Raw genomic sequence first — 13,723 nt, 5'->3', positions numbered from 1 at the left:
GCTCTTTTGTCCATGTTTGGACCCAGGCTGTAATGAGGTCTGGAGCCGAGTGGTCCTGGTGGAACCCAAACTGAGCATCGGTGAGCAGGTTATTGGTGAGTAAGTGCCGCTTGATAGCACTGTCGACGACACCTTCCATCACTTTGCTGATGATTGAGAGTAGACTGATGGGTTTGTCCTGCTTTTTGTGGACAGTGTCCTCCCCCCAGTATTTTTTTGCCCGCGTCCATTGTTGCCGGGCAACAGGCAGCATTTCAGCGGCATTGGTCCTGATTGATGTGGGCTTGAACCAATAGCTACGAGTGGAGGGCGGGAGCAGTGAGTTGATTGGCCAAACTGGTGGTAACAAAGCGCCCTGGTTACGGTTTCCAGGGCGGGGCTCTGGAACAATGCGCCCTGGTTACGGTTTTGGGGGCGGGGAGGGGCGGGGTCCCGGGCCGCGGGGGCGGGGCTCTGGAACAATGCGCCCTGGTTACGGTTTTGGGGGCGGGGCCGCGGGGAGGGGCGGGGTCCCGGGCCGCGGGGGCGGGGCCCTGGAACAATGCCCCCCTGGTTACGGTTTTGGGGGCGGGGCCGCGGGGAGGGGCGGGGTCCCGGGCCGCGGGGGCGGGGCCCTGGAACAATGCCCCCCTGGTTACGGTTTTGGGGGCGGGGCCGCGGGGAGGGGCGGGGCCCCGGGCGGGGGCGGGGCCCTGGAACAATGCCCCGGGCCGGAGTCGGTGCAGCGTCGCGCAGTCTGCAGAGGAACGGCCGCCGGACCGGCAACGCTGCAACCCGAGCCTAGCACCGCAAGCGGACACACAGCAACCCGGGCACGGCCGCCGCCACCCCAGCAAGCGGCGGCATGTCGGTCTCCATCAGTCTCTTCGATTTGACCAACCTGTCCATCAACTACCCCGAGCCCGGGGTGGTCAACTTCCTGGCGCTGCACTCCCTGCTCCACGCCATCATCAAGCACCTGGGCATCCAGGACGTCCGGACCGAGGGGGAGCCGGACCTCTTCAAACCGCCGAGCAACCCGATCGCTGTGGGCAGCCCCCATCAGCAGCCGGACACCCCGGCATCTGTGGGCAAGAAGGTCGGCCCCTATCAAGAGCTGGAGCAGAAGCTGCGGGATGTGGAGCAGCAGGTGCAGGACCTGAGCAGGCTGCCCACCGGGTTAGAGCTGCTGGAGAGGAGCAAGCAAGATGGCAAGTCAGTCAATGACATGTGGAATATGCTGCAACTGAAGAAGAACATGGAAGCCAACACGGAGGGGGTTGACAAGGTAAAGTCACCCTGTGAGATACAGAGGATCCTCGGTGGGGAAATGAGATTCCACCCAGCAGTGGACCCACTGCCAGCTTTCTCCTTCCACTCGATAGAGAGTCCCTTAGGGATTTGGTACTGCAATGTGCGATCCAGATGATAACTCGTGGCTATTCATCTGTGCCCTTTATGTTGTTATTTTTGTCAAAGTGATTTATTTTTTGTTATTAAGCAAATTGGGTAAAGAAACAAACGTAATTGAGCAGGAAAAAAAAACAAGATAGGAGAGATGATGAGGCAAATCAAAACACAGTGACTAGGTGATGCCATTCTTGAGTTTTAAAGGTTGTATGAGGAAGGGTCGAGAAAGAAAGAGACTGTATTTGTATAGTGCCTTTCACAACTGCAGGGCATCCCAAAGTGCTTCATAGCCAATTAATTTTGAAATGTAGTCACTGTTGTTATGTAGACAAACAATAGTTAATTTGTGCACAGCAAGAGCCCATGAAAGGCAAGCAAGATAAAGGACTAGTTAATTTATTTTGATGGCGTTGGTTGAGGGAGGAGTGTAGACCAGTGCACCAGGAGAACTCCCTGTGCTTCTTTGAACAGCACCATGGGATCATTAATGTCCACCTGAACATGCAGACAGAGCCTTGGTTTAATGTCAAAAGACAGCACCTCTAAATGTAGCACTCTCTCAGTGCCCCACTGAGTTGTCAACCTATATTATGTGTTCTTAAATCCACAAGCTCCTGATTCAGAGGTGAGAGTGTCACCATTGAGCCAGGTTAAGAAGTAGTTTTGAAGTGGCGGGGAATGAGTTAGAGACTGCATGCAATAAGTCTTGATTTCCAATCAATGAGGATGCATGGAGAAGAAAGAGTTGGACGTGTATTTTGAGTTTCGGGAAAACAAGAAAATGAGCATAAAATGAAGAGAGATGAGCAAGGTTTCAACACAGAGGGGTTGGTTGATAAACAGGAGAGGATCACTTTCTGATGATGAGTTTTTTCTTGTACCCTGCCGAGGAGTTCGAGAGATGCTTGAAAAGCCTCCATGACGTGGGAGCTGTATTCAAGTCTTAGACAAACTTGTTTTTTTTTAAGAAGTGTTTAGCTCTAAAAGGGAAACCTGACTACTTGGAGACAACTTTAGCAATGGAGGATGTGTAGGAATTCCATTTGAAGTCAGAGGAAGTCACTAGAAGGAAGGACAATGGAAAGAGTGATCAAAGGGGGTTGGTATCTGCTGAATGGATTTGCGAGAGACATGAAGAAATGATGGGGTAAATTTGCCAATCCCACCCTCCCAGGGAAGCTGTGCACAAAGGGAGCATGGAGCAGCAAAAGGCCTCCAAGTCGAGCACTGTTTCTTGGACCTACGCTGCCTTCGAGTGTGGCAGTCCTGCTGGGTGTGGGAATTACCCATATTAAGAATTGAAAGAAACCAGATTTTCATTGCCCAATATTGTTCGGAAACTGGCTGGTCCTGCTTATGAGATAACGAGTCTGGCTAAAAAAGTTTTAGTGAAACTACAACCTAAATTATGTCATAGCAATGTTGATGAAGTGACTTCACATTTTTAACACAGTATAGAATATATTTCCATATTCCAAAAGTAGCCCTGAGGAGGAGTTCATAGAGTGTATTAGGGACTGTTTCTTAGACCAATACGTCGGGGAACCAACCAGGGAACAGGCCATTTTGGATCTGGTAATGGGTAACAAAACAGGATTAATTAATGATCTCAAAGTAAAGGATCCCTTGGGAAGCAGTGATCATAACATGATAGAATTTCACATCCAGTTTGAGAGTGAGGATCTTGGGTCTGAAACTACTGTATTAAACTTAAATAAGGGCAATTATAAAGGAATGAGGGTGGAATTGGCTAAAGTGGACTGGGTAAACAGATTAGATGGTATGATGGTGGATAAGCAGTGGCAAACATTAAAAAAGATATTTTATGACTCGCAACAAAAATATATCCCTGTGAGGAGGAAAGACTTCACAAAAAGGGTGAACCAATCATGGCTAACTAAGGAAGTCAAGGATGGTATCAGGTTAAAAGAAAAAGCATACAACATGGCAAAGATTACTGGTAAGCCCAAAGATTGGGAAAACTTTAAAAACCAGCAAAGGATGACTAAAAGAATAATAAAGAGGGAGAAAATAAATTATGAGAGTAAACTAGCAAGAAATATAAAAACTGACAGTAAAAGCTTCTGCTATTATATAAAAAGGAAGAGGGTAGCTAAAGTAAACATTGGTCCCTTAGAGGATGAGACTGGGGAAATAATAATGGAAAACAAGGAATTGAGCAGATATTTTGTATCTGTCTTCACAGTAGGAGACACTAATAACATACCAATAATAGTAGAAAATCAAGGGGAAAAGGGGAGGGAGGAACTAAAAACAATCACGATCACTGGAGAAAAAGTACTAGGTGAACTAATGGGTCTAAAGGCTGACAAGTCCCCTGGACCTGATGGCTTGCATCTGAGGGTCTTAAAGGAAGTGGCTACAGAGATAGTGGATGCATTGGTAGTAATCTTCCAGAATTCACTAGATTTTGAAAAGGTCCCAGCGGATTGGAAAACCACAAACGTAACACTCCTATTCAAGAAGGGAGTGAGACAGAAAGCAGGTAACTATAGACCAGTTAGCCTATCATCTATCATCGGGAAAATGCTAGAATCGATTATTAAGGAAGTAGTAGCAGGACATTTGGAGACTCATAATACAATCAAGGAGAGTCAACATGGTTTTATGAAGGGGAAATTGTGTCTGACAAATTTATTAGAGTTCTTTGAGGAAGTAACGGGCAGGGTGGATAAAGGGGAAGCAATGGATGCAGTATATTTGGATTTCCAAAAGGCATTCGATAAGGTTCCACATAAAAGATTACTGCACAAGATAAGAGCTCATGGTGTTGGGGGTAATATACTGGCATGGATAGAGGATTGGCTAACTAACAGAAAACAAAGAGTCGGGATAAAAGGGTCATTTTCAAAATGGCAATCTGTAACTAGTGGGGTGTCGCAGGGCTCAGTGCTGGGGCCTCAACTATTTACAATATATATCAATGACTTGGATGAAGGAACAGAGTGTCTTGTGGCCAAATTTGCTGATGATACAAAGATAGGTGGAAAAGCAAGTTGTGATGAGGACACAGTAAAGGGATATTGACAGGTTAAGCGAATGGGCAAAAATTTGGTGGATGGAATATAATGTGGGAAAATGTGAAGTCATCCACTTTGGGAGGAAAAATAAAAAAGCAAAATATTATTTGAATGGAGAAATACTACAAAATGCTGCGGTACAGAGGGATCTGGGTGTCCTCGTACATGAAACACAAAAAGTCAACATACAGGTGCAGCAGGTAATCCGGAAGGCAAACGGAATATTGGCCTTTATTTCTAGGGGGATGGAATATAAAAGCAGGGAAGTCATGCTACAACTGTACAGGGTGCTGGTGAGACCACACCTGGAGTACTGCGTACAGTTCTGGTGCCCTGATTTAAGGAAGGACATACTTGCATTGGAGGCAGTTCAGAGAAGGTTCACTAGGTTGATTCCGGGTATGGAAGGGTTGTCTTATGAGGAAAGATTGAACAGGTTGGGTCTATACTCATTGGAGTTTAGAAGAATGAGAGGAGATCTTATTGAAACATACAAGATTCTGAGGGGACTCGATAGGGGAGATGCTGAGAGGATGTTACCCCTCATGGGGGTATCTAAAAATAGGGGGCATAGTCTCAGAATAAGGGGCCGCCCGTTTAAGACGGAAATGAGGAGGAATTTCTTCTCCCAGAGGGTCGTGAATCTTTGGAATTCTTTACTTCAAAAAGCTGTGGAAGCTGAGTCATTGAATACATTCAAGGCTGAGTTAGACAAATGATTGATCAGCGAGGGAGTCAAAGGATATGGGGAAAGAGCGGGAGAGTGGAGTTGAGGTAAAAATTAGATCGGCCATGATCTCATTAAATGGCGGAGAAGGTTGAAGGGCCGAATAGCCTACTCCTGCTCCTATCGATCATGGTCTTATGGTTCCATTGCCCAGTATCTGCACATGACCTATTCACTAATAGTCTATTAGAGTGAACTTGTATCCTGCAACACACTCAATAAAACCTGTATTGTAGACTGATTAAGAGCACCAACGAAGCACTTTTTATGGAGGCCTGAGCATGATGGAGAATCAGATGTACTTCAGTAGTTTGTAGCAATGGGCTTTGTTACATGACTTTACAAGCAAAGATACAATAAATTGATAAACAAAACACAATCTTTATCACCATTGTGTTTTGTTGCCTGAGGCAGGAGGGAAACAAGTGATTTGTCATTTGTCACATGCCCCAGAACTTAATGTAGGTTGAAGGAGTTCTGCACTGTTGGAAGTGCTGTCTTTTGGATGAGATGTTAAACCAAGGCCCTGCTTGCCTGCTCAGATGGACACAAAGCATCCCTTGGAACTATTCAAAGAAACACAGGAATTTCCCCCTGTGTCATGGCCAAAGTTTATCCTTCAACTTGAAATAGATGAATTAGTGGTTCATCTCCGAGCTGTTTGTGGGACCTTACTATGCACAAATTGACTGCCATGTTTGCTTACAAAACAACAGTGACTACACTGCAAAAGTACTTTGGCTTTATTTTTATCCTATCCAATTTCTCTTCTACTACCTCCTCCTTTACTGTGACGATGGCAGCATCCTCTTCTTTAGTGAAGACTAATGCAAAGTATTCATTTAGTACCTCAGCCATGCTCTCTGCTTCCAAGTATTCCTTTTCGGTCCCTAATTAGCCCCACCCTTCCTTTCACTAATCTATTCTCATACACTGTCTTTGCCCCTCTTATTTCCTTTTTCAGTTCTCTGTACTTTCTATATTCATCCTGGTTCTCTATTGAATTATGAACTTGACATTTATCATAGGCCTCCTTTTTCTGTTTCATTTTATCATAGAATCATAGAAAGGATACTGCATGAAAGGAGGCCATTTGGCCATTGAGTTTCTCTTTATAATCTCTTTATCTTTACTCATTCAGGGAGCTCTAGCTTTGGATGCCCTTCCTTTCCCCCTCGTGGGAATGTGTCTAGTTTGTACCTGAAATATCTCTTCTTTAAAGGTTTCCCATTGTTCATTTACTGTTTTACCCGATAATCTTTGTTTCCAATCCACCTGGACCAGATCCCTTTTCAACTCCCTGAAATTATCCCTCCTCCAGTTGAGAATTTTCATATTAAAACTTCAGACTGTTCTTATTTTTACAAAAATCTAACTCAAGCACAGGAAAGGAAGAATGCCAGGGATGGTATGCCTCAGGGGAGGCAGCTCCACAGTCTGTCTACTTTATTCTCGTATTGTTGTGCCTGGGCTGCAATTGGTGGCTCAGCCTGACTCTTTTTCCATTAACTCTGGTTCCTCAGGGCTCTCTTCACTCTCCCGTTCTGCTCTCTCTTCATATCAGGGATCTCCTCTGATGGTATTCCAGACTTATTGACTCTTGCTGATTGCACTCTTCAATCATCAAGTTCCTTTGTAAAGCTCTTGTACTGACAGCCTCCAGTCCTCTTGGAGTGTGCTGACTGAATCACTATCGTTTAATGTTTGATGCCTTATGATAGGGCCATGGAAATCTAGTTTCTTCCAGTTCTCTGTAATGTTACAATTCCTTCACGTATCTTGAAATCCCGACCAAGTGTCAGCCGTGGCGCGCTCCCCTCTGAGTCAGAAGGTTGTGGGTTCAAGTCCCAGAGACTTCAGCACAAAATATAGACTGACAATCCAGGGCAGTACTGAGGGAGTGCTGCATTGTTGGAGGTGCTGTCTTTCAGATGAGATGTTAAACCGAGGCCCCGTCCGCCCTCTCCGGTGGATGTAAAAGATCCCAAGGGCATTATTCGAAGAAGAGCAGGGGAGTCCTGGCCAATATTTATCCCTCAACCTATATCACTAAAGCAGATTATCTGGTCATTATCCACATTGCTGTTTGTGGGATCTTGCTGTGTGTAAATTGGCTGCCACATTTCCCACATTACAACAGTGACTACACCTCAAAAGTACTTCATTGGCTGTAAAGCACTTTGGGACATCCTGAGGTCATGAAAGGTGCTATATAAATGCAAGTCTTTCTTTTTTAAACAAATCCCACATCTGATCTTCAAAGGCTCTACTCATAATCCTTCATCTGTTGACTTTCCTGTTGACAGAAAGAAATGTGTTTTCATCCTTGTATATTGTCAATAATGCTGGTTTCTCGTGGTATAGTCTCCGTCAATCTCTGTCGCTGGTGGTGGTAAAATTGATTCATAATATACAGAATTGTTTTAGCATTTTATTTTAAGTAGTTCACTTGGAATAGTGTGACCTTGGCTTGGTTAATCAATCTGCCTGCATCTAGATTGCAGGTAAATGGGTTAATTTCATTAAGACTAGTTTGACTTCTGACATTAAGGGGGCCTGATGTACAAACCTGTCCCTTGGCTGCAGATTCTTAATTATTGGTTGGATTCTGAAGATTATTTAGAATAGAGATCTGAGTATTTGGATTATGTTTTCGCATGAAACTCCATCCCTGAGGGGTAGTTTCTGGGAACAAAAAGGCCTGACTGAACATTTACTGAGCCAGCTCCCCAGAAGTTGTATTACTTTGAGGGACCTTCTAACGACCAGTGAAGGGCTGGGCAGAGCTCTGATCAAATCGTCTCGTACTCCAGTATTAACCTGATTCTCGGTACCATAGTCTGTTTTGGTAATTAATTTTGATTAATTGTAGCCTGTGGAATCTCTGGTCTTTGTAAGATTTTCTGTAAATCCAAAGTGAGTGTGGAATTGAAGCCCGCACTTGATCCGTTAGCAATATAATGGGGACAATTGGCACAAATCCTCTTCAGGAGCAGAACGTTAATAGATGTAGATTTCAAAAGGTAAGACTTGCAGTGTTTCTGGGCATTGTCACTTGGCAAACACCCTAAAATAGCGACAAGAACAATCACTGCCTTATAAAAGTCTCTGTCCAAAACTTGAATCATGTTCCCACGTGCAGAGATACTGGTTTCATATAAGCTCAACTCCCGATCTATGACACCTCTCACCTTCAGCCTCTGACCACTCTGTCTCTCTCTGTTTTATTGAGATTGCTGTGGTATTTGCACCTCTGAACTTGCCTCTCTCAATTCTTTCTAAACTCCACTCTTCCTCTTCAATGGGATTGAAATGATAGAAATGACAGTATATTGAAGCTGTCCACATTGTTCCATTTTTATGCCCTTGTCCTGTATCCTTTAAATTCATCCTTTTCAAGTACTTATCAAATTCCAAAGGTTGTAATCTTCCTGAACAGGACTGTGTGCTAAAGCATTCCATGTTCTAATGACTCTCTGTCCAAAAATAACTTCTCACTTCATCCTTCCTGGGGTAGTGGTCATCTTCTACCCCCTTGCTACTGATTCCCAAACAGTAGAAGTAATCTCTTGCAATTTACTCTCTCTCAATCTTTTTATCAATTTGAAATGCTCATTCCTAATGATGAGGTGTCTAGAACTACACACACTGCCCCAACTGTGACCTAACTAGTGTCTTGTACAAATTCAATCCCACTTTCATTTTTTTATAGTCAGAGACCCTGTGTATAAAACCCAGAATCTCATCGCCCCATTTTATGACCCGTTCTTTAGTAATCCCACTGATGGACATGTTGGAAAGTTAAGGGTTAATAACCGAACTGACCTGTAAAACTTTAACTAGTCATAGATAAACAGGAAACCAGCGGGGTTTCCAGGAGAAGGAAGGATGGATTATATGATCTACTTCAAATGTCTGATAATGATTTACAAGGGATGAGTGAGATAGTGACTGCGATGACTTCAACCATGAGTTATTAATATATAACTTTAGTGACTTGTGTAATAAACATAGACAGAGGAATCAATTAGCCATCGAGTGGATCTTAACGTAAATAAGCTGCTCTTGAAAGAATCCAAGAACAGATCAATCATGAGGCCTTACCTGTGAAATGTACCTTTTGAAGTCGGCATACTGAGGTGTAGAAGAAGGTTGGGTTTTTCCAGCGTTAGTTGGAGAGATTGAAAGAGCGAGAAACTCCTGGACACGGTATAGGTTGATCACCTATGCTGTATATGAATAAAGTCTGTTCCGAATACTCCACTGTCCAGTGTCTCGTACTTACTCGAAGCATGTCGTTGTGAATCATAGAAGGAAGGAGGTGAACACCTGCCTTTAAAAATCTTTTTATCACTCTGTTCAGACTCTTGCATCGAACCACGCAGCACAGAGAAAGGTCGTTCGACTCCTCGCGTCTGTGCCCACTCTTTGAAAGAGCTATCCAATTAGTTCCATTCACCTGCAAATTTTTCCCCTTCAAGTATTTATCCAATCCCCTTTTGAAAGTTTATTATTGAATCTGTTTCCACCGCCCTTTCAGGCAGTGAATTCCAGATCATAACTCGCTGCGTAAAAAAAATTTCTCCTCATCTCCCCTCTGATTCTTTTGCCATTATCTTAAATCTGTGTCCTCTGGTTACCGACCCTCCCACCACTGGAAACAGTTTCTCCCCATCGACTGTATAAAAATCCTTCATAGTTTTGAACACAAAATGACCATTTAGGGGGTATACTTTTAAAAATAATTTGTACTTGGAACGTGTGTGTCACTGCCAGGCTCACATTGCCCACCCCTTGTTGCCCTTGGTGGTGGGCTTTCTTTAGTTTATGACTAGCTCCGCTATTTCTGAGGCCATTAAGAATCAATCGTGTAACATGGGACTGAAGTTACATGTAGGCCAGTTTTGTTCTTATGACATTCAGCAGTTTTCCGGATTTATTAAATTTAGTTTTACAACTTGCGGTGATGGGATTTGAATTCTTACCCAGGACCAGGACCACAACACTACTGTACTCTGAGCTACTTCATGCTTTCATTGTTATTTTTTCCCATAATGTACTACATTTCTCTTCATTGAATGTAACATTTGCCATCCTCCAATCCTTTGGCACTATTCCCATTGGAAATTGATAATACCTTCGCTATCTCTTCCCCAGCCTCTCAGAATTCTGGGAAGGATACCATCTGGGCCTGGGCACTTTCTACTTTTAGGACCATTAACATTTTTAACCATTTCCTTTAGAATATTTATCTCCAGACGGGGCTTTTTCACCATCCTCTATAAAACTGATACAACATACTGGGCATCTCTGCCGTTCCCTCACAAGTACATGATGGCCTACTGTTTGATCTGCTGTTTTTCTAATCGATTAACTCGGCTTCTTCTCCTTTCATTCCATTGAAATGAATTATTTCCAGTCCAACACTAATATCTTTGACTTCTCCTTATAACTATTTTCAATATGATCCTAATTAGATCATGGTCACTATTTCATGTGTTCTCCTAACTTCCTGCTTTGTTTCTCACAACTAGATTCAGAATGGCATCCTTCTTGGACATGCAACGTACTGTTAAAGAAACAACCCCTCTGCATTATGACAACAAACATTTGTCTTATCCCAATCCACATTTGCATCATTGAAGTCCCAGTTATTTTCATATTCATCAGGAGTTTTCCCTTCCATTTTTTCTCATTCTTTCCTTGTTTTGTCTCTTTGACATGTCAAAACTCATCATGTGTCAGTTAGCCTAACATCTGTGGTGGGTAAAATTTTGGAGTCTATTATTAAGGAGACAGTAGCAGAACATTTGGATAAACATAATTTAATAGGACAAAGTCAGCATAGCTTTACGAAGGGGAAGTCATGTCTGACAAATTTGCTTGAGTTCTTTGAGGACATAACGTACAGGGTGGATAAAGGGGAACCAGTGGACGTAGTGTATTTAAACTTCCAGAAGGCATTCGACAAGGTGCCACATAAAAGATTATTGCTCAAGATAAAGAATCACTGGATTGGGGGTAATATTCTGGCATGGGTGGAGGATTGGTTATCTAACAGGAAGCAGAGAGTTGGGATAAATGGTTCATTCTCGGACTGGCAACCAGCAGCCAGTGGTGTTCCGCAGGGGTCGGTGCTGGGTCCCCAACTCTTTACAATCTATATTAACGATTTGGAGGAGGGGACCGGGTGTAACATATCAAAGTTTGCAGATGATACAAAGATGGGAGGGAAAGTAGAGAATGAGGAGGACATAAAAAACCTACAAGGGGATATAGACAGGCTGGGTGAGTGGGCGGAGATTTGGAAGATGCAATACAATATTGGAAAATGTGAGGTTATGCACTTTGGCAGGAAAAATCGGAGAGCAAGTTATTATCTTAATGGCAAGAAACTGGAAAGTACTGCAGTACAAAGGGATCTGGGGGTCCTCGTGCAAGAAAATCAAAAAGTTAGTATGCAGGTGCAGCAGGTGATCAAGAAGGCCAACGGAATGTTGGCTTTTATTGCTAGGGGGATAGAATATAAAAACAGGGAGGTATTGCTGCAGTTATATAAGGTATTGGTGAGACCGCACCTGGAATACTGCATACAGTTTTGGTGTCCATACTTAAGAAAAGACATACTTGCTCTTGAGGCAGTACAAAGAAGGTTCACTCGGTTAATCCCGGGGATGAGGGGGCGGACATATGAGGAGAGGTTGAGTAGATTGGGACTCTACTCATTGGAGTTCAGAAGAATGAGAGGCGATCTTATTGAAACATATAAGATTGTGAAGGGGCTTGATCGGGTGGATGCAGTAAGGATGTTCCCAAGGATGGGTGAAACTAGAACTAGGGGGCATAATCTTAGAATAAGGGGCTGCTCTTTCAAAACTGAGATGAGGAGAAACTTCTTCACTCAGAGGGTAGTCGGTCTGTGGAATTTGCTGCCCCAGGAAGCTGTGGAAGCTACATCATTAAATAAATTTAAAACAGAAATAGACAGTTTCCTGGAAGTAAAGGGAATTAGGGGTTACGGGGAGCGGGCAGGAAATTGGACATGAATTTAGATTTGAGGTTAGGATCAGATCAGCCATGATCTTATTGAATGGCGGAGCAGGCTCGAGGGGCCGATTGGCCTACTCCTGCTCCTATTTCTTATGTTCTTATGCTTTCATTCATTTGCTTCACTACCTTTAACTGTCAACCTTTAATGGTAGCAGCTTGGTTCAGTGGTGGTGTTACCCGCTAATCTTTTCTCATATTCTCTCTTTGTCCTTCTATCCTTTTTCAATTTCCCCCTTGCACTCTCTGTATTCTGCCTGGTTTTCAACTGTATTCTGTACCTGACATTTGTCATAAACCTTTTTCTGTTTTCTTTTAACCTGTATTTCCTTTGTCATCCAGGGAGCTCTATCTTTGGATGCCCTATCTTTCCTCCTTTATAGGACAGTGCTTGGTTTGTACCTGAACTATCTCCTCCTTGAAGGCCTGCCATTGCTCATTTACTGTTTTATTGGCCAATCTTTGTTTCCAGTCCACCTGTGCTCGATCCCTTCTCAAATCACTGTAATTGGCTCTCTCCCAGTTGGGTATTTTCACCTTTGATTATTCTTTGGCTCTTTCCATAATTACTTTGAACCTAATAATATTATGATCACTATTACCCAGATGTTCTCCCGTTGAAACACGCTCCACTTGCCCTCCTTCATTTCCCAGGACGAGATCCAGCGCTGCTTCCTTCCCCGTTGCGCTGGGAACACACTGATTAAGAAAGTTCTCCTGGACACATTTTAGGAATTCTTCACCCTCCTTGCCCTTTACACTGTTTTTTCTCCCCAGTCTATATTCGGGTAATTGAAGTCCCTGACTTACTGCTCGATTATTTTTACATTTCTCTGAAATTTGCTTGCAGATTTGCTCCTCTATCTCCTTCTCACTATTTGGGGTCTATAGTGAACACCCAGCAATGTAACAGCTCCTTTTCTGTTCCTTAAATCGAACCAAATAGATTCAGTCTTTGAACCCTCGAGTATATCGTCCCTCTAGGAACTGTAATATTATCCTTGATCAATACTGCCACCACCCGCTCTGTCTTTTTTCCTTCCCTGTCCCTCCTGAATACACTGTAGCCAGGAATGTTTAGTTCCCATTCCTGCCCATGTTTAAGCCAGGTCTCCGTTACAGACACTAGATCATGACCCCATGTGGCAACTTGTGCCTGCAGCTCATCAACCTTATTTGTAACACTCCTCACATTAACACACACGCATTCCAACACCATGCTAGTCGGCTTTGCTTTTTTCCTCCATCTAATTCCTGCTCTTTCTACACTATTCTTTATTCCATCGCTGTTTGCCCCTCCTAGTTTTCGATGCACCTTGTCTCTCCTCTCTGCTGCTACGTCCTGGTTCCCCTCACATTGCCAAATTAGATTAAGCCCTCCCCTACAGCACTAGTTAACCTCCCCTGCCTTCTTGAACCGCTGCAGTCCGTGTGGTGAAGGTTCTCCCACAGTGCTGTTAGGAAGGGAGTTCCAGGACTTTGACCCAGCGACGATGAAGGAACGGCGATATATTTCCAA

The 13,723-nt window shown here is 43.7% G+C and overlaps 1 protein-coding gene across 1 annotated transcript in view; it reads left to right on the top strand.

Moving 5' to 3' along the window:
- Positions 1–691: 691 nt before the first annotated feature.
- LOC137319131 (uncharacterized protein C16orf96-like) overlaps positions 692–13,723 on the top strand; it is a gene marked incomplete at its 3' end in the record, with an annotated part of 55,462 nt that continues 42,430 nt past the window's right edge. The window contains exon 1 of the mRNA XM_067981478.1: positions 692–1,267. Coding sequence (XP_067837579.1) covers positions 845–1,267 — 423 coding nt within the window. The remainder of the gene's footprint in view (positions 1,268–13,723) is intronic.

Source organism: Heptranchias perlo, unplaced genomic scaffold (genome assembly GCF_035084215.1).
Source record: "Heptranchias perlo isolate sHepPer1 unplaced genomic scaffold, sHepPer1.hap1 HAP1_SCAFFOLD_739, whole genome shotgun sequence".
NCBI lineage: Eukaryota > Metazoa > Chordata > Chondrichthyes > Hexanchiformes > Hexanchidae > Heptranchias > Heptranchias perlo.
This window is presented reverse-complemented; position numbering and strand designations above follow the sequence as displayed.